We start from the raw sequence: 21575 nt of genomic DNA, 5'->3' as shown, positions 1-21575 counted from the left end.
GGCTGGAAGTGAGTGGTAGTTGTGTGTAACTGTATTAATCTACAAAACCAATAGCAAAAACTTCCAGATTTCCATTGTACAAAAAGATTAAACAAACATACTAATGAAAGTGTTTCAGTTTGGGAAAACCAAAATTTCTTTAGAATTAAATTTGTCTTTAAAAAACTATGTTCTCTATGAATCACACATTATTATAAAGATGTTCTTTGGTGAAAAACTATGCTATGTGGTATTAAATACAATTATTCTAGACAAAGGATATGAATTATTACAGAAATTTTTAGTTTACATTACGTTAAAAAATCTGACATCCACTGTGTTTAAAGTTTTCCTTTAAAATACTTCAAACTAACTGACAATTTTTTGTTAGGAGACTGACTTGTATATGGAACAGATTATTTACAACAAATGCAACACTAAAGAGTTAAATTAATACTTTTCGAATCTACAGGGATTAAAAACCAATAAAGCAAACAAATGCTTACTTAATGTATATAAAATACTGAGCATTTGTCCAAACAAATTAAGCCATGAAAACCCAGCATTACCCATTTAACTTGGAGTAACCAAATTTCTCATTAAAAATAGCAATTTTTGAGTGATTCCCTTGGCTGTCACGTAATATTGTGGTCAAGGCACTATTTAGTTTGTATTCCCACTCTTCAGTAATAGCTTTCAATCAAGAAATGCATTTGATTCTTCTAGTCAACTTTTAGTAGAATAACAGGATGTAGAAAATGATCTTAGATACTACCTAGAAACTTCAAACTCCTAAAGCCAAGATAAACAGGAACATTCAAAGTCAAAGCACAACATAAAGAAACTGTCAAAGGGAATTGTGAAGTTGCAGCGTGTATGTTTCTTTAGAATATACTAATCAAGGAAGAAATGAGACTTTGGACCATTAGCCTAAGTTTTCTACTAATAACAAGACATTTGCACTAGTTACCCTACCTGTGAATGATTTTATTTGGTATCTTCAGTGACAAGTCAAATGTGCCTGAAGATGAGTACACGAGTTATAAAAAAATGAATAGCAGCAGGTAGACTAAGCAGCAAGTCTGGTAACATGTATTTCTCTAAACACTATAGGATTAATGAGGCAACAGAAATCTCAGAATCTGCGGAACTGTATGATCACATGCAAAACGCACTCAAATAGGAGCCAATTTTGTGACAGTGTAGCATCCCAATTTGAAGACCCTATCTTCCTGGTCTGGGAAAAATCAAATATAGCATTAAAACAAACTGCTTTGATTCTTAAAGGAGAGTGAATTTAATCTGCTTTATGCAACTATCTTGGCAGATATTTCAACTGACAGCTACAATGCAGTGTTAATTGCATTTGGAAGGTAAAGTTTTTGCCCGAGAATAAAGCTGAAGAAGCCACGAACATCAGGCTTCCAGGTTGCAATAAACACATTATAGAAAAAACTAAAATCTGTTTGTCTGTCTCTGTATACACACACTGCCTACAGACTCATCTTTCTGCATCTGTAAAAACATTCTTCTATTTAGAATCTCAACCACTTTCCCTTCTGCTCAGACATTAATATTAAACATTCCCTACCCCACAGCACACTCTGTTCAACCCATTTCTTTGCCTGTATCCTTCCACACTTAATCCCCCTCCCTGCCTTCAATGCTTTCCCACTGTTTGTAGCTTTGGGGAGTCCTAGAGTTTGCAGTGAAAATACTCGCAGACAGACAGATGAGTTGATATCACCTCCATTTGGGACATGCAGGATTGAAATCACAACATTATAATGCTTTTTTTAAGGTCCAAGTAATTAATACTATGCCAAGCTAATAGGTCTGGCTTCCTAGAAGACTGGGCTCAGCACATCATCCATAGTATCCACACTGCTGCTGATTCCAGAGGCAGTATGAGATCTAGTTGTTCATGAATTTGTCTTTTTCTTCCCCTCATATACTTCTGACTGCAGTCTTTTGTGGACAGACACTGTGAAGAGCTTACGTAATTTTTTTTGTCCATTTTATTTCTCAGCAACTGCATTTTTTTGTGGATTTGTACTCTGCAAAAGTATTTGAAGAAGTGCTCTGAAAAAGGTTAATTTTCATCACTGATTATAAATCAACATCACAAGCTTTTTAGATATTCCAGTAACTTCTAGGAATCATTTGTTCCTTACTGTAACAGCTCTTAACTGATCATCAACAAGTTAAAAAAAAAATAAAATTCTGTGCATATATTTGAAAAGTATCCTAAAATTTTAACTTAATAAAATTACTATGTATGTATAGCTCGTTCAGGTAAATATTAGTACTACTAGCAGAAACAATGAGGTTATTGTATTAGTAAAAATGTAGCATTAGCGACCTGTGGTTTGTAATCTTCGGTTACCTTGGTACCCAGATGACTTGTCAGTCTGCGAGGAACAGAATAGTTACTACTAGAGCTCATAACACTGGCTGTCTCATGGTCCATTCGAGCAGCAGAACCCTACAAATTCAAACAACAACTCAGTATAAAATGAAGTCTGAGTAAAAAAACAACCGCCTAATTCAGTTTCAGCACTGGATGAATTGTACTGACAGTAATGAAACGTCAACTTCTGTTGAGTTGGGTCCTCTCTGTCCCAACAAAACTTAAGAAGTCACTGTTAAATCTGTTTTTATTAACCACTTTTCCTGAGAGTTAGCCTCAACAGAATTGTACTTTTAATAGAACTGATTTATAATTACTATTTTCACCATGTGTGAGGAGTAGACTTTGCAACAAACCTGAATAATAATTTTTACAGAGTGAAAAAAACCAGCCTCAATTTTTATGTCTTTTTATGTAGTGGAATAGGTCTGTACTTTTTCAGAACAAAACTGGATATGCAAGAACTGTCTAGTACCAAGAGAATCATCTGGACAATGAGTGACCCTGTATGAATTTGTCAATATCAAAAGCAAATTGTGAGTGATTAATTTTTTAATGAAAAACTATAAAATAATGCTGACACTACTTGATGCCATTGTCCTAGAAATTATTGTAAACAGTATGCTCCTACCTGTATTAGCAAGACTCATATATCAGCATCTTCATCCCCTTTTAATATGTTTTGTGTATTTGCATTTTTCCTTTTCCCACCATCTTCTCCCACTAATTATCTTTATTTTTCTTTTATTTGCTGTTGATTTATTTCTTTCTCTTTCTCTGCTTCCTGTCTCTGAAGTTTCCCTTGCTATGTCACTCCCTTCTCATTTGCTTTAGGTAATTCAGAAACATATTTGTTTAGGGAACACTTTTAGTATTTAAGCATCAGAACAGTGTTTTACTCAGGTAGTAACCAGTCTTTCTTTGATCCTCTAAAAAAGCTAAGATCTGTTCACGAAATTATTGCCCTTATTTGCAAAACAATGTTTTCAAACTATATGGATCTATGAATATTACTTTTTTTCAAAAAAACCCCACAAAAACACAGAAGAAAACTCCATGGAAGACACTTTGAAATAATTTCTGTGATTTCTATGCACACCATAAAGAAGAATATTCCCTTCTGAGTATTAGCTGTTCATACCGTTCAACATCTTAAATGTGAAGTTGAAAGAGACTATAAATAAAAGGTAGGAATAACTTAATGCAGTGTTTGTATAGACAGAAAAGAATCTAGTTATAGTGGAGTATGAAAACACATATTATTATACTCATTTCACTCTCCCATTTGAATGCAGAAGATTTGATGCAGGTTCCAGTAGTATTATGCTACATAAATATAACTGGAATGATTTAAATTCACACAATTTATTCCAATATATATTTCTTATGTAAACAAGCCTTTATTTTCTCTGTTGACTGTATGAAAAAATCAAAATCTGAAAGCTTAGAATGAAAATCACAGTGGATTTTCTCAATTATTCACTTAAATAACGTGCAGTGCTAAGAATATGGGAATGAATTCCCAGATTTTTACACAGAGCAACCCCTTTGTATCACCTTGACCTCAAACTACATTCAGAGGATTACAGGTTCAAAATAAATGTACATGCCAGAATTCTCCATCATTAAGCTTACATGATCCAAGATTGTAAAAATGACATAGGTTTGGAGTACTACCTCCTAAAATGCACCACGGTGTAGACAGAAACAGCCTCATTATTCTATCGTTTCCCTCAAACTGTATCAACTTCAATTCAGATAACTAATTCTTTCAGAGCCATCATGTGGCCTTGCTACTCAGAGGAGGATGCCAGGATGCCCAATGAAGTGTAACTGCATTTCTTATTGGCGCCTAAAAACTAATGTGAAAGAACTAATGGAAGGTGTGGCCGTTCATGTAAGAAAATGGGAAATAACAAGGAAATGTTGCGTGGACCTTTCCTGTGTAGACCCTTCTCTTTCAAAATCTTCTCTCTACTTCATCTTGTTTTCTCCTTTTATACTTTTTGGTCTTTAACTCATTGTTTTACCAGGTTTGCTATCTACCCTGTCAATTTGGCAGTTTTACCTGGTTTGTGACATATTTTCTTAACAAGATGGACAACTGGAATCAATTCCTTTATGAATCTTGCAAAACAAAGTTTTGAAAATAATTTTACTTAGGCATGAGGGTAATGAGTGTAACGGAAAAGAGAAGACAGCTGAAAGATGGTGCAGAAAAGGATATACCTGAATTCTGAAAAATCCTGGATTCAATTGGCAGTGTTTCAATTAACAGTGACTACCAGTTAGAACCAAATGATTTGGCTGAAACTTTTTTTTTCACTCCATTGAATACTGATTGCTCAAAGTATACTGAGCTGGTTTATCAGAAATAAATGTTACACCCAATCCACTAAACCTTTCTCTGTCTGGACTTGCACTGAAAGCAAGCAATCCCCAGATGGCTATTTTAACACAGATAGAGTGCCCTGGCTCTATCCACCTCCAGGAGGAAGGAACCTGCATGTTTTACACATTTTTATAAGGCAAAAGTCAAAATTTTACAAATCCTCAGTGTAAGGCCTCACGTGAAGTATGAATGAATCTTCCACTTGCATAAGTCTGCCAAGATATGACAATCCCTTCTTCCTTCCTTCTCTGTAAAATACATTGTCCAGAAATACTCCTAATTCATCCTCTGAATATGGATGGTGCACCAACAATGCATCAATTATTTAAATACATTATGCTTTCAGCCCCAAAGCAGCACTGAACTCTTTTCTTCCCAAACAATAAAGCTGTCATAAGAATTAAGAGTCAGAGCCTCAATCACATATGGATGATAGAATTTAATTCCAAATGGTGATCAAATGTATTTCAAAAGCAAAATCACAGGCTGTGCTTACTGTTCAATGAAATGAAATATTCTAGCCAAACCACAGTTCTTTCTGATAAATTTTCTTTACAAGATACTTTCAGAAATATTTACATAATTCCACTTCCTTAGATTAGCAAAAATATTTTACATATGAATTCAGCTATTAAATCTATATTGTGAAGTTTTAAGAACCCAAATTACTAGTGGGAATGTCTCAGCTACAGTTGAAAATCATGATGGGAATGACCATGGTAAATAAATAAAAGTATTTTTAGCCAAAGAAAGAAGTCATAAATATTGATGAATATTGTTTTTAAAAGACAAGAATTTAATGTACACCTCAAAATATTCCACTAATGTATTTCTCTAATAAAAGAAAAGCAATGAAAGATTATTTAGAAGCATTTAAATAACCTGCAGCCTATTTCCAGGAGATTATCTCATTGATACTATGGTTTCAAAGCTTTAGATAAAACAATATTAAAAAAACATTAATGATAAACCTGCCATTTGGTTCTTCTCTTTTTTTAAAAATCACTGATATTTCAGTGGTAATTTCTAAAGTGAAAATTTAAACAATTTTCCATAATTAAATCACACTTTCAATATTAAAATTCACCTACAATAAAATACATTCTCCATAGCCATTCCTGTTATCTCCTTCAAAGCATTAGGCTCATTAATCATTTAAACAAAGGAAAAACACTCCCTGCATTATTGAATATTTATACTTTACCTTATTAAAAAATTTCCTTCCAGTAAATACAAGAAATTTCCCACACAGAGATGGAAAAAAGGAAAATATACATATTTTTTAAAGGAGTAGGCATGCAAACACAGTAAAGTAATTCCAACACATTAAGCAACATACACCTCAAATATTTAATTACATTAAAACCACACAAAATACTCTATTTACCTGACCAGTATTGCTAGCTGCTGCGTTGATTTCTGCTGCTCCTTGACCTTCATTCTGTCTCTCTGTATCATGGGAACCTGCATCGTGCTTGCTTTGAGGTGCTCTCTGCAGATACAAGAGTATAGGAAATTACATACTGAAATGATGTGCACTTTATCATTCAAAGGTTTCTGGCCTGTGAAAGCATCTCTCCTATGCTCTCACAAAGCCATCCAAAAGCACTTTGCATTTCACAAGCCTGAGCCTCAAAAATTAACAGCCGAGCCTGAGCGTCTTTGAAAGGCTGTAAGATGAAAGTGGAGCCCGTCCTCTGAGGATTACAGCCCTGCAAGACAAAGGATTCGCTGTGACACACAGGAACACCATTTTCCACCAGCTGTGCTCACATCCCTATCGGAAATGTAACAGAATTGGAGCAAACAACTGTCTGCTCTGCTCTGCCACATGATCCCTGCATTTACTGGGGACTATGGCAGCACAGCTCAATTAAGCTTCGCATTCTAAGACAAGTAATTTCTGCTTGAACAGAAGGATATCTGTACTGTAAGAATCCTTCTAAATGTCAAGGACAAATAGTGCAGGAATTACCACTGTGACAGAAATAAAATTTATATAGCCTGATACTGATCCATCTAATATTCTGTCAAAATAAATTTAACTGATGTGGTAAGCTGGTACAGACAGATTTCAGTTCCTTCAGGAAATTGGAGTTTTACACATCTACATGAAAATTAACCTGGGTTTCCCTGCTACTGCCAAGGATCATGAGATCAAAAATCAGGCCTTTAAATACAGTTTCCCAATGAAGTAAACAGAATGTGGCACTTAGTGCCATGGTCTAGTAACCATAGGTTGGACTTGATCTCAGAGGTCTTTTCCAACTCAGTTGATTCTATGATTCTATGAATAACTGAGCACTTATAAAGTATGTGAAGTATCCAACATTATCTATTAATGTGTTTAAAACATTTCAGATTTTCAGAAAGACATGAATGTCTATGGAACTGGTTGAAGACTGAAATTGAAAGCAGGATTATTTTTCAAGTATTAGCCTTGTTGCCAAATCTCATTTTATAGACTAAGAGGTTATTACCTTAACAGACAAAACAATCTCAAATAACTTGTTTAGCTACACTTGGTATATTACATGAAGTTTCTATGTGACTCTGCAATGGTCTTTAGCCGAACAGCCTATAGAGCCTATAGAGCTTTGTCTTCCTTACCTTGATTAGAGGATATTTGTCTTTGACTTTTAGCAGAAACATACTGCTTGCTCTTCAAGGTACATAAACTGAAACATCTTTAGTTACCCAGTGATCAAACTCATACAGTATCACTGGCATAAATAACTCTGTTTTGTTCCTATAGAGTCTCAAACCCAGAAAATATGTAATGTTGAAGAGAACTTCAGAAACCAGTAATTAACTATAATACATGTGAAGCGATAACTTAAAAATTAAATCTATACAGTTTAACTCAAGGAATAAGGTAGGTCAAAGAACACAATAATATTACATGAAGTAATGAGAAAATTGGAAAAAATTATGGGTAGAACATTTCTTAACATTACATGTTCAGTTATGGAAAACAAGTAACCCCCAATAAGCTACTGTTCTTTTAAATGTGATCTGTAATTTTAAAGGTCACCATCCCTGTCACTGTGTAAGAAATGATACTGCTACTGGTGCTCATATAGTAACTACAGAACTTTTGATTCCCGGTACTAGAGGGGAGGCCCCAGCCAAGGTCAGGCTTTGCTGTACTATGTGCTGAATACAATACAATATGGGCTGAATCCCTGTCTCACAACATTTTCAATCTTGAATAAAGTGTAATTATGAGTTTGACAAAAACTAGATCTAAGCCTCCAGCATAACTCAGGACAGAATTTTCCAGTCATGAGGTGACATTTTCAATCCCATGTAAAAAGCAGTATTAAACATGCCTAGAGGTAAAAAGCTGAATGGTTCATTAGCTGGGCTCTGACCCACTGGGTCACCTGAAGGGGGATAACAGTACTCTTCCAAAAACAACCCTGGGGTTGGGGTAATTTTTTTGGGGTGTTGATGAGGGTATATGTATTAAACAGTTCTGCTGCATCTGCAGCACCATACACACAGGTATTTCATTCACTGACAAGAAAAGTTTCTGCTCTTCTTGACACTCTCTTTCTCCTCCTACTCACATACATTTCGTTTAAGAATGAGCTGGCTTCCCATTCCCCCCAAGTACTCTCAAAAATACACCATTACAAAAAGTAGTCTACAAAACATGTAAATTAATTTAGAAGGCGATTTTTAGCAGTTACTAGCAGGGTTCTCTAACTTTAAATGGAGTATGTGCTCATGACATGCACACACATTAAGGTCACATGAGTTAAGAGATGCACTTGAACATGAGATCTGCAAGTTCACAGTGAAAGAGTTCTTACCACTTCAGTTACTGAAGTAACTTAAAGTAGGCTGTTCTCTTCATGCAGACTGGCTCAAAGGAGTTAATGACAACACAGGTAGCAGAGAGCAGGCTGTTCATTGAAAACTGAGTACTTATTATATATTAATATATGTTTAAGTATATATATTTATATGAAAATATTATGTATCCACACATATGGATAATGACAACAAATTTTTGTACAGATCTAGCATTTCCGTAAATAAATATTCATCTGATAGAGTGCCAATTAGTGGTTAGAAAGATAGTATAACCATCGTCAAGTTTGTCGCATTTTCACAGTACCTTTCAACATTGAACACAGGACCTGTGGATGAAAATACAGAACCTACCAACCACACCAGCAAAGATCTAGAGCATGTACAGAGCAGCAGGCTCTGTAACCTCTACACAAGGCATAGCAGGTGGAGAATGGCACATGGGCCCCTGGGTAAAACAGCACCACCTGTTTCAGAGCTTGACTTTTGAGAAGGCATAAGCTGGGTTTATAACCCCTGCTACTTCTGAAGGCTGGCATCACACCACCAAGTCAGTTTAACAGATTACATTTGTTTGCTCTTGCAGCAAAATGGTGGGAGACTGCACGTGAATATATTGAGTACTATAGGAATAAGGAGCTGCTCCCTCTGTCTTGTTTGCCACAATTTTCTAAATATTTCTGAAGTCAACAATAACTATCACTTGTCAGTTATTAACTTCCATGTATTTACTAGTAGAAAATTTATAAACTCTAGCTAATTATGACATTTGCAAGCACAGTAGGCCTTGATTATTTTTGCTAAGAAAACCGATTATAAATAATTTTACCTAATACTTTGTCAACATGAGTTGCCAAAGTGGTACATTGTACATTCAGTAGGTCAGAAGACCATTTTAGGCATAAACCACTGTTTTTTTTCCCCCCAATATTCAACTACCCTTTTATTTTTCTGTGTGTTGAAAACTACAGATACCTATTATTTTCCAGATACCAGAAAATGCTTATTTTGCCATTACTTCATATTAAACACAATATACATACATGTGTTAAGTAACATATATAAGAAAAAGAACAATGCAACAAGCAAAATTAAGAAAGCATATATTTCAAATATTTTGCTACAGTTGAGCCAAAGAAAAAATAAACTGAGTCAAATCCTTGAAAACACTCCTGTCCATCACAGGAGTGATGGCATAGAGCTTGCTAGGCATAATCTTTGTGAAAAATAGTCTTTACATTTTATCTACAGCAACACTGCCCAAGGGAAATACTTCACATATTTCAAAAGATAGATATTATGAAAGAAAGGCCTGTACCACCACAAGAAAGTGAAACCCCCACACTGAACACTTGCCAAGAATTTGCTTTTTTCTTTTAAATAATTTCAATTTGTATCTAACAGCCAAAAATTCTCTTTGGACAGGTTTAACTCTACAGTGAATTTCAAACCTTATTATGAAAATCTTGCAAAATATTTAATAGAAGTTTCATGAAATTTGAAGGTACCATCACTTGCATGTAAATTACTTCAATCTTTTCTAGAATCATTCACAAGACTTGGCAGTTTGCCAAACCTTAAAAATGCACTAAAATATATGCCAGAATTTTCTCTGCTAATCGATTTCCAAAAGCTATTTTTATGTTACAGTGTTGTATTTGGTCTTATTCTTCAGGATACATTGCCCCCCTGATTCCACAGTGAATGACATCACCACACGGCCAACTGTATCAACAGACAGGCTGTGATATTTGTTATTGCTGTTACCAGATCTTTATAAGAAGCACATTCAATTTGGGTATCACTGTATTGGGCACAGTATAACAGTATAGTAAATGTCTCACAGTTGTATTTTTCAGTTACATGGACTCTGCAGTTTGAGTGCTACTACCTTCCCCCTTGCCACCAGAAAATTTCAGAATTAAATCCAGATTAGAGCTGTAAGAGATGCTCATCACTTGGAAATGATAAACACATTATAAAGTACTAGCGTGCATGTAGTGACTGCCTCCTTTACCACTAGTACTCTGGTAACTGTCCTAAAATACCTAACTATTCAACCAGATATCCCAACATTTTACAAGTAAGACACACCATAACAAAATTTCAGTATATCAGAACTTCAGTGTATGTGGCAGCCAAATAATTTGGTGAAAGGAGTGAAAAACTAAGACAAAACCTTTTTTTTTGTAGTCACATCTCAGTGCTGGTTGAGCTCCTGACCTTAAGTAAGTTTAAAATACTGAGTTTTTTTAAATCAGAATAAGAAATAAACACTCTGGGGACAGGAGCTATTTGACTACATGGGACAAAAGTATCTGTCGAGAGGCTGACCAGCCAGGTAGGGAGAGCTTTACACTGGAAATGACAAGGGCCAGAGTGATTCCTCAACAAACAACTGACAAGTTGGAAGGGTAGGGCAGGCAAGGCAAGGACCCTGGCTGATGGGAACACAAGGGCAATCCACATGATTGAAATAAGAGCAACGTCCTTGAGCACAGGCACATAAGGAACAAGGTGCAGCAGAACAGCCTTGGGAAAGCTCTCAACCTGGGCTGGAGAATTCGCATGGCTGAGTGTCTGTCTCTGGCATATGTCTGTGTGGGAGCAGACAGGAGGAGTTAACGTGAATGCAGTCATGGGGCTGTACCCTTCACTGGGATCACAGAGATGTGGTAGAATAACTCCTATGACTAAGACTGCAACTGAGAAATACAGGTCTCTTCTCCCCTCTAAAAAATGACAGAACAAGAGGAAACAGCCTCAAGTTGCAGCAGGGCAGGTTTAGATTGCATACTGGGGAAAATTTCTTCACCAAAAGGGTTGAACAGACTTCCCAGGAAGAGGTGGGGTGACTGCCCCTGGAGATATTAAAAAGATGTGCAGATGTGGCACTTGAGGGCATGGTTTAGTGGTGGACTTGGCAGAGTCAGGTTAATTGTTGAACTCAGTGATCTTAAATATCTTTTCCAACCTCAATGACTCTGTGGTCCTAAGTGAGGCAGGGAAGTTTTCCTTTATGCAAGACAGCAGCTACAGTGCATGGTGCTCTGCCTTGGGGATGAGTCAGTCAAGAGCTTATGGGTGAAGATTAGAAGGCAGACCAACATGGGAGCTGTGGAGGACATCTTCTGAAGACCTCCTTATCTGGAGAAAGAAACAGAGAGAACTTTTCCAAGAAACCATAAGAAGCTTCATGTGTAGAGGCCCTGGCCTCACAGGACCTCTTCAAGTCTGCTGGAGGGATAATAGCAGGATGAAACATTCCAGGAGATCTCCTGACTTCTCTGATGTCAATTTCTGGACACAAGTGATCCAAGGGTCAAGAAGGAGAGGCCCTGTGCTGGCTTTGATACTTAAAAACAAAGAAAGAACTTGCTGAGGACATGAAAGTTAGAAATAGCCTTGGCTGCAGTGACAATGAGATGGAAGAGTTCAGGATCCTAAGAGGAGGGGAAAGGGCAAAAACCAGGACCACAGACCCCACCCCCACTGGAGAACAGGTGATTTCAATCAAAAGCTTAAGGGATTGGAGCAGTTCTCATATGCAGAGAGGCTGAGAGAACTGGGACTGTTCAGCCTGGAGAAAAGGCAGCTCAGGGAGATCTCAAGGTGTATAAACACCTGGATTGACTCATATGTAAAAAGATCAGGCAACTTTAATTTCACACACTACTGTCTGATTCATCTGATGCACCTATAAAAACAGTTTTTCCCCCAGATCCTGTAATAATGAAACCAGTATTTTTCAAAATGGAAAAATATACTTCCGTTACTAATCCAAATGCCGCTTTGAGCTTTCACTGTAGTTATTCTGGGTGAAGACAAACCATAAAATATTCACATCCAACACACTCTATATTTAATTTACCAATACAACAAATGGAGTTGACATTCTAAGTGAATTTCCACTACAAGAGCAGTTTTTCCTAATGGCAATTACTAACATGGACTCTGTAATTTACAAGAACCATCCTGTATTTCTTAATATATAACCCAGTACTTAAGCACTAAAAATATACCAGGCTTCTGTAATGAGGTCTGATAGAAGCTGTATCAATCCTCTTTTTAAACTTATCTCCTTCAAAAGACAAGCACATCATGAAGGTGCTTATCAGAGATTCATATTTAGAAAGGCATGTACAACTGACGGTTGTAACTATTTGCTAAAACCAAAACTCAGCCTTTATAATACACTGCATGTTAACATTTTTATTGAAATTTCAAGTTAAACTTCTAACTGATATATCATTATTGATTAAAGCTCCACAGTAGCTTTAAGACTAATCCAAGTATTCCACCCTCAGGTCACTGGAAAGAGAGTAAGTAACACCTTAAGAATACTGACTAGTTGATTAATTGTGACATCAATTGCTGGTGGAAATAATCCTGACTAGCACTTCATTCAAATAATTTGGGTTTTTAAAAGAAAAAGACACATACCACAATCAAAAAGGGCAAGTAATTGCTCACTAACCTCTGCTTCAGCTGCTTGTGATTGCAGGAGCTGTCGTATGCGAAGAATGTCCTTTTCTATTTGTTGAATTCTCGCCACCCTTGCCTGAAACGAATGGATTTTCATGTTTGATTTTGTTCAAAACCTCCTTTTCCTTACTGTACTTAGTGACACTGTGAAGAGTTCCTTGCAAATAACGCTGACTACAAAACAAACCTACTTCAGCTGGTACATGAAGTAGGTACTACATGCAGTAATTCAAGTGTGCTTCCTAACAGAAGACAGGCATGACTGCAAGCATCTAAAACATAGCGAGTAGTCGGGATTTTAATAAAATTGATACCCATTTGGACGTAATAGGTCGCCACATGACACATTCAGGTATAAACAAATGCTCCCATTATCTTGCACAATATTCCTCCTTCTGAAACTGACATTTTATGCAGACCTTTAGTGAATTTTTCCACTCTCAAATATTAGAGTTCTACTTGCCTTACAAAGATTTGAGAGAGATTTGTACTTGCAGAGTGTCTTGAAAGTATGAGACCCTGACTGATTTCTATTATATTCAGGTACTATAATCATTTGGGAGTTTTGCTTATGCTCAGCCTCTGAAATTTTCTGCTTCTACAAATCTCAAAAAATTTAACAGGCTAAGTATAAAAAAAACTATGTACTGCTTCTTTGGTTTATCTGGAATTTTACAGACATCTCTAAATCAGTCTTTTACAGCCATATTGCTACTCATTTCCCACTGCAGCCATTCGGTAGTTAGTAAAGAGAATGTTAAAAACCCCAAAATGTTACAGGATCCATGTACTTCACACCAGTTGTACAGTGAAGGACAGGATGCCTTGCGATTCTGTGAAATGATAACTTAAAAGTTATATATCTCTGCATGAATCTAATAATTTATTGACATTTGACTTAGAATGTGGACAGAACACAAAACTGATTAAACAGTATTTTTTGTGTGATGGATAGATTAATGAAGTGGATACATAGTTGAAAGAAAAATTCTGATTCTTTTACTCGACTAACATTTACAATGCTACACTAAAAAAAACAATCTAGTGGACACTGCAAGAATCAGCATTATCACCACTCTTATTTAACACATTTATAATCTAAAACTGGAAGCAAGATGAACTTTTAACTAATGCCAAAAGATACACAGGGAATAGAATCACAATATTATCTGGAAAATTTAGAATTATAGAAGAAAATATACCCACAAAGTAGAACAAATTACTGAAACATACATCAGAAGCAGCTATGGGAAGAGCATCATAAGCATCAATGTTTAGTTAAGATGCAAAGCTACAAACATTTGAGTATAGATTTGATTTGACTTTGTAAAGCAAAGTATCAGAACACACATAGAAGCTTCAGCATAGAGGCAAACAGATAATTCATCCCACCCTTTGCATTTAAGTATTAGAAAGATAGTAAAAATGTATTTTTGGGAATAACTATGCAGGACTGATAAAATGTGTCTCTCACTGTCCTTAAGAATTACCTCAATTTTACAGAACCACAGAACAGCCTGAATTGGAAGGGACCTTGGAAGCTCATCTATCCCAAGCTCCCTCCCATGGGCAAGAACATCTTCAAGATTTCTGAAAGTCCTGTCTGGTCTGACCTTGAACATTTTCAGGGATGGGGTACCTACTGCCTCTTGGCAGCCTCTCCCAGTGTTTCACCACCTTCACTGTAAAACATTTGTACGTAATCTAAACTTACCCTCTACTAATTTAAAACCATTAACTCTTGTCCTGTAACAACTATTCCCTGCTGAAGTTTTTTATAGATCCCCTTTAAATACTCAAAAGCCACACATTTCCCCCAGATTTCCTATAAATTAAATTTCTTTCAGTGTAACCAGCAATTTATCCCATAAAGGGCATCAAGAGAATCTGAGTATATATACACACCCAAGCACAGGGAAGTTTTGTGCAGATGAAAACAATTAAATATTGCACGATTTGCCAAAGTATCACTGACTCAGTTGCCCAAAGGGACAGGAATTCAGCTCATCCTTTCCAATTTTAGTCCAGAGATTTAAACATCAGGTAATTCTTCTTTCTGCCAATTCATCATCTGTATTACATGGAAACTAGAGAATTCCACTATCCAAGAGCATATTTAGTACCAAACACCACAGAAGCAGAAAAAAAGAATGCATTTTCTTCCACAAAGGGGTACAGCTTAATGGTAAATAGGCAAAAATCTGAGATACACAATAGAAAAGGCACCAGGAATGTGTTTAATTTCATAACCTATTTAAGAAACATCACTTTTGATTTCTGTTTGTTCATAGAATATTCTCATTCATTATTATATTTACTTGTAACCTTTATTAACATAAAATTGTTGGATAAAATAACTTAATATTTGAAGTTACAGTTACTTGGCTTTCACTGCTCCAGTAAGGCTTCTAACAAAAAGAAATAAAACTTCTCCACATTCAAAGTGATGAAAAAATAGTCACTTTATTGAAAGTAAAAATAAGCAGTAACATTTTGTTTTAAAATGTTGTTTGGATTTTTTGTTTGTTTGGGTTTTTTTTTTCAAAAATAAAGATAAATAATAGACAAAATTATTAATAGCTTGGCCTACATTAACATACAAGATCATTGTATATATTTTCATCTGTGCAAGACTCCAGAATCCAAACTTTCTTCTAACTTCAGTGGTCTGCTGTTTCAGCAAACTTCAAGGGATCCTGGGATTAATTCTTATAAGAATGATAATTTTTTGTGAGATTTTAAGGAACACTTAACCTAAAAAAAATAGATCCTTCTTGTTCTGGTATGAAGGAAAAATAAATTCTATTTGAACACGAATTCAGTTTTAGAATTGAAGTATTTTTTTAATGTATCTTACACAAATTAAGTTTGCTTCTACTTAATACTAAGCATATAGGCTACAACACTTGAACAGAGCAGAAAGGAAGTGGGAAAACTACAAAGTTGAATATACTTGCCAAATAATTTTTTTTTCATTTTTGCACATTTAAACATGACAGTGAAATAATGCAGGAATTGCTTTTATGTATTTGTACACCCATGAGCTTCTACACATTTCTGGCACTGGTCCTTGGGAGAATGGAACCATGAGGAATTACCAGTTCAGTTCACAAGAAGCATATGAGAAGCTGTTACGTCCCATTTTATAATCTTTACATAATCACACTAGGTTCTGTAATTTCTCTAAGTATGGAAGTGTTACACATACGTATATATAGAGAGAAGGTGAAACAGCTGTGACAAACACCTTGAAAAGCATTAATTCAGAAACCTATAAAATATTTCAACATCTTGGCAGCATTTTGCCCCCACAAAACTGCAAAAAAAATGACTACCAAACAAGCAGGGAAGAAATAAATTCAGGGACAGCTTAATTACTTTCATAGTGATATAACTACAGTCATGTCGTGACTCTGCATAATTTCTTTTTATCTCTGCCTGAGTGCATCTAGAATTTTGCCAGCAGCCTAGCCTACCTATTTAGCTTAATTCACCTTTCTCTGGCTTAAGCTTGTTGGCAGCTAGAGAACTTTCCTGGAAGTTCTACTGTGAATGCCCTAACACCTTCTTCTGCAGGACCTTCACTTAAGACAGGCTGACACAGCTGAACTCATGCAGAGCATGACCACTGCTGATAAACCTGGATAACACAGCCTTGCAGCTCCCAGATAGGGCCAGCTACCACCTAGACAGATTAAACTTGGGTCTGTCTGAGCACATCTATACAGACAAATCCCTGCACAGCCTTTGCATACATAACTGACGACTGCAGGGTATCTGCTCTGCTAAATACTTATAACCAAATGCACTTTCTAAAAAGTTCTACTAGATGACTCACTTTTAAATTTAAAGCAGCTGTTCTGATACCAACAAAAATAAATGTAAAAATAAAATAGAAATTTTTCTCATGTAGCAGAATTTTGTGTTGAATAAACCTTGTGCAAAAAGTAAAGAGAGTATTTTTATTGAAAATATTTATTTTTGTACATTCACCAAAAAAAACCCCCAAAAACCTTACCAAGATGGTAATTTAACACCTCTGGAAATAAACAGCAATAAATAATTCAAACTGTTGCTCTGCTACTGTGGGGGAATAGTTTTTATAACCAGCAAGCAACTGATTATTTAATTTATGGGTTGCACACAATTACATTCTGATTTATGCTTCCAGATGAGTGTGTCACATGTTTAGGACATGTACGTTGTCCTCATCATGAATGCAAAACAACTCTAGGTGAGAGCAAACAACTTCCAGATATGTATGTGGATTACATTTTACATGAATACCTTATTTTCAAAGAATATACCCTGATATGAGGTTTGTGGTTAAGGAAACCTAGGAACAGTAGCTCAATTTTCTTCTGACCTTAAAAACATGAAAAAAACACAGAACAACAGATGCAAAATGAGCAGTTGCAAACACATGGACTTTTATGAAGCTAAAATGGTAGTAAATTATTAGCAGAAAATAATTAAAAATATTTTCTTTTGAAGAAATTGTCCCCATCTGCTGAATCAAAAGGCTTTTTCAAAACAGGGCAATGAGAGTACTTTTTGCTGAACAGTTATTTCCCATGTTCTGATTCCTCTTTTTTATTTGAATGGCCAACTAAATGCCATAAGGTATCACTGTATTTACATACAATTTAAAGATACATCTACCAATAATACAATAAAAATGCAGGAAAACATTTTCTCTTCCTTTTAATAGTGACTATACCTGTGCTCGCTTCTCCATGTCCTGACAGGTACCCAGTTGTTCTTCCATTGCAGCTCTAATTTGTCTTGCCTCATACTCCAACTGCCTTCTGGTCATATCTGTTTGCAAGGAGAACTGAAACCAAAGTACAGAGAAGGCATTTTAGTCAATAACATTTATGTAAACAATGTATTTCTCAGAACAAAAGCAGAACAATTATTTTTCCACAACAAACTTCATAAACAAACAAAACACAGTAGTAGATTCTTAAAACATGACTGCATTATGAAAAACAAGAACACATGATGTTGTTCCATCAGCAGACCACCTGTGGGTTTTGTCAAATGACTAAATATAACAGGTAAACATAGACAAAGTATTGTTCATTACAAGCCAAGAACATCTGGCTGTTACCAACGAAATTACTATGTGTGCCATCTGAATGGGTGTTTTCAAAAATATTCAGAGGCATCAAACTACTGCTATCTACCCTATTTTTAACTATCCTGTGAGAAAAGCACAAGTGTTAAACCCAGGAGCAACCACACAGCTTCAGAGAAGACCTTCCAGCTGATAAGATTTTTCAAGGCAAAGCACTTCACTGGTTTTGGACAATTACTCAGATTGTAAGTAAATGAGTCTTTAAGAGCCCTCCCAGAAGAGCCCTCTCAGAAGACTTCACCAAGGTCAGTTCAGAGAGTCAAAACAAGACAATCATATGCAAATACCAAATGGGATCCTTCGTTCTGTTGTGGCTGGACTAAGTAGTAATGGATACAGATTACCACAAAAGGTGTTTAGTGTAGATGATAAGTAAGACATTCTCATCACAGGAGTAGCTAAGTGAATTTATTACCTATGAAACTGAGGAGGCAACCTTAAAACCTACAACAGATACTGCTGACAGCGCCTTTGAGAATGGGTTGCATTTCTTCAAAATCCTTTTCAGATCTTCTCCCTTGCTTCTGGTGCTCTGCTAAGCTCAGCCATGACTCAGTGTCACTTCTGCCCACTGACACAAGTGTTTGCATTGTCTGTTTCCATCTTCAGGAGCCTGTTTATTCATCAAGTATGACTCTCTAAAGACGGGTAACCAGTTCTTCCAAACACTGTATATGTGAAGGAATTCACTGCAAACATAACCAAGTTGCTGCGATCTAACAGGAAAACCTGTACTGTCTGGGAGATCAGACATCTTCATTATCCCAGATAATGGTGACTTGACTATGGAGGTGCCAAGGTAAAAACTTTGAGCAATAATACCTGCGTAGGCTACAGGCATCACTTCACTGATTGGTATGAAATAAGAGCTCTTGTGTACACTGTCTCTTAGGCTAATATTGCTCTCAAAAATAGAAAAATCCACTAAACAACACAACAGATAGAGAAAAGACCTCTGGGGGACAGAGCTGAAGAAGAAGTGTACTGACATGTAATTCATTTGTCATAACAACTTCTCAATGTTCCTCTGTTATCACTGACATTTATACTAAAAGGTATGAATTTTGGATGTGTAAAAATCTACACAAAAATGCAATATTTAGATTAAGTCACCTTTACATAGTGAATAAAAAAACCATTTTAAATTAAAATTAGTTGAGAACATCACCAAATTAATAAAATACACACAGCATCTAAACAGAGATTGCAGCACCAGATACAGGACCAAGCACTCTGAAAGTACTTACATTTTCAGTAAGGGGAAGACTATCAATCCTTTTAGTCAAGTTCTGAAGCTGGGCATAGTACCAGTCCTTTTCTTTCTCTTCCTTCTCAAGCTCCGCAAGTAAAAGAGATCTATTAAAAGCAGAAGCAGGAAGTGTCTCACTATTTATACCTCATTTCCATATGTAGGTATAGAAATAGGCACAAATACCCATAAAAAACATTAGATGAGAAAGGAGGTTTGAAGAGGGCACTATGAAGACATTGGAGAAGGCGAGCGCAGTTCCCCAGCCCCAGCTAAACAACCTGTCCACTCCTCTGTGCTGAGCATATCAGGTCCACATCCATAAAAGACAAAAACATCTACATTTCTCTATAAAACTGCTCTGAAATCCAGAGCTAAGAGACCTTTTACGAAATCAAAACCAGCTACTAGTCAAAAAACCCTAATTTTAAAAGTTTTGCTACCAGACACGCACAATTAATATAGGGGGAGGGGAATATATTACAATTTATTATTAACGTATATACATATATATATATACATGTAACAATTTAACTATCTCTTCTATGATGAAACAATACATATACATAGATCGTCTCTCCTTTCCTTCAAAAAAGAGACAAGAAAGAAAGGAGAAGTCCTCTTTTCACTTTCAGGCCACAGCTCTTCCAAATTAATCTTCTGTGGCACTGGTAACTGTCTCTTATTTTTAAGGCAGCAGTTTTGATTTGTCGCAGCTAGAACTGAATCCAACTGACTCTTTCTTCCTAGAACTGAGTCCAACTGACTCTCTCTCTCCATCTGCTTTATTCTCGGATTCACTGGTCCGGTTCGCTGCTGCTGCAGGGTCCAGCTAGCTTCTCATCACTCCTCCCCTCCAAGGTGGGAAAAGGTGGTGAGGTTGGCTGGAAAACTCCTGAGGAGTTTAACTCCTGCAGTCCTGGCTGGATCAGGACAGCGGGGCACCAGGGGCTCCCCCAAACCCAGCAGGGGAGACTCCCCTCGGCACTTACATGACTGTATGCTGCAGCCGCCTCTCCAAAGGGTCATGGCTAGTCTGCCTGGCCCGCTCCCACCCAGGAGTCTCCCCGATGTTCCGGGGTCCCCCTTGGCCGCTAGCTTCAGGGGGCTTCTCTCAGTAGCCGTGCTGCTCCCAGATCCCCAGCCAGGAGCCAGCGGCAGGGCCCCCCGGCCCCCCGCCACACATGGCGCGTTCAAAGCATGGCTGCTTCTCCTTCTAGCTACGCAGTTAAAATTAACCTCTTTTGATTTTGTGAGTACGTAATTTCCGCAAGGGCACACAAAGTTTTTAATTGGTCCAGTATCAAAAACACCACCCCTGGGCAGACTATCACAAACCCCAGGGGAAAAGGTTTTTTTCAAACCACCACAGAACTAAGTCAAACAGATGCTTTAAATACATACTTTAAAATTCTTCCTTCTATGTTTTGTGTGGAAATTTGATCATTTTCTCAAATCATGGTTGGGATGTATTACCAAAGTAGTAAGGGGAAGTCTGAATTTTTGTTGTATGCTGTGTTTCTGTTCCTTGCTGACATACAGTAATTATCCATAATGTGTTTGTATGCTTTGTAAAAGTTCATATGCTCTTGTCAACAACCTGAGAGGAATGCAGAAGTTAATGGATGGGAAATAATACTGGGCAAACTTGTATGCAGCTTTCTGTCTTCAAACTACCATAAGTTCCCGCTTTAAAAATATTTCAAGCTAATTTTGATGATTTGACATTTATATTGCACATCCAATGTAAATGACCTGGTCAGTGTTTAAAAGGAAAATCGAAACAGAGAGGATCCCTCCCTTCAACTGAGAGAGACTGAAAAACTGCACACATCTAAGAGTGATAAATGCCTGTAAACATAAACAGAATTACATAAATTTCCAGATTTGATCCAACAGTTCTGTTGAAACAGAACTGTTTTAAGAATGTCAAGACTACACATTAAGTCATTTACTGTGAAGCTTTAACACCAGGCAGGTTTACAGTCAAAATGAGTGAAAAGATGCAGCAAACAGCAATTTCTATACCATGGCAGGCAACTGCAGCAGTATTATAAGACAACAGCAATTCTTCAGCCACAAGGATGGGGTTGCCAGAAAT

The 21575-nt window shown here is 36.6% G+C and overlaps 1 protein-coding gene across 8 annotated transcripts in view; it reads right to left on the bottom strand.

The window, feature by feature from the left end:
* Window positions 1-21575, bottom strand: part of APC (APC regulator of WNT signaling pathway) — a 99390-nt gene that overhangs the window by 19518 nt on the left and 58297 nt on the right. For 5 of the 8 annotated variants that reach the window (XM_051782551.1, XM_051782557.1, XM_051782558.1 and 2 more), the window contains exons 5-9: window positions 19473-19581; window positions 17806-17919; window positions 13078-13161; window positions 6169-6273; window positions 2342-2464 (exon numbers count right to left, since the gene is read on the bottom strand). In XM_051782551.1, coding sequence (XP_051638511.1) covers window positions 2342-2464; window positions 6169-6273; window positions 13078-13161; window positions 17806-17919; window positions 19473-19581 — 535 coding nt within the window. The remainder of the gene's footprint in view (window positions 1-2341; window positions 2465-6168; window positions 6274-13077; window positions 13162-17805; window positions 17920-19472; window positions 19582-21575) is intronic. The other 3 variants (XM_051782554.1, XM_051782555.1, XM_051782556.1) reach the window with 3 other exon arrangements.

Source organism: Manacus candei, unplaced genomic scaffold, assembly GCF_025592945.1.
Source record: "Manacus candei isolate 608988 ecotype Guabito, Panama unplaced genomic scaffold, ASM2559294v1 h1tg000016l, whole genome shotgun sequence".
NCBI classification, from domain to species: Eukaryota; Metazoa; Chordata; class Aves; order Passeriformes; family Pipridae; genus Manacus; species Manacus candei.
The sequence above is the reverse complement of the archived record's forward strand: the minus strand, read 5'-3'. Positions and strand labels throughout refer to the sequence as shown.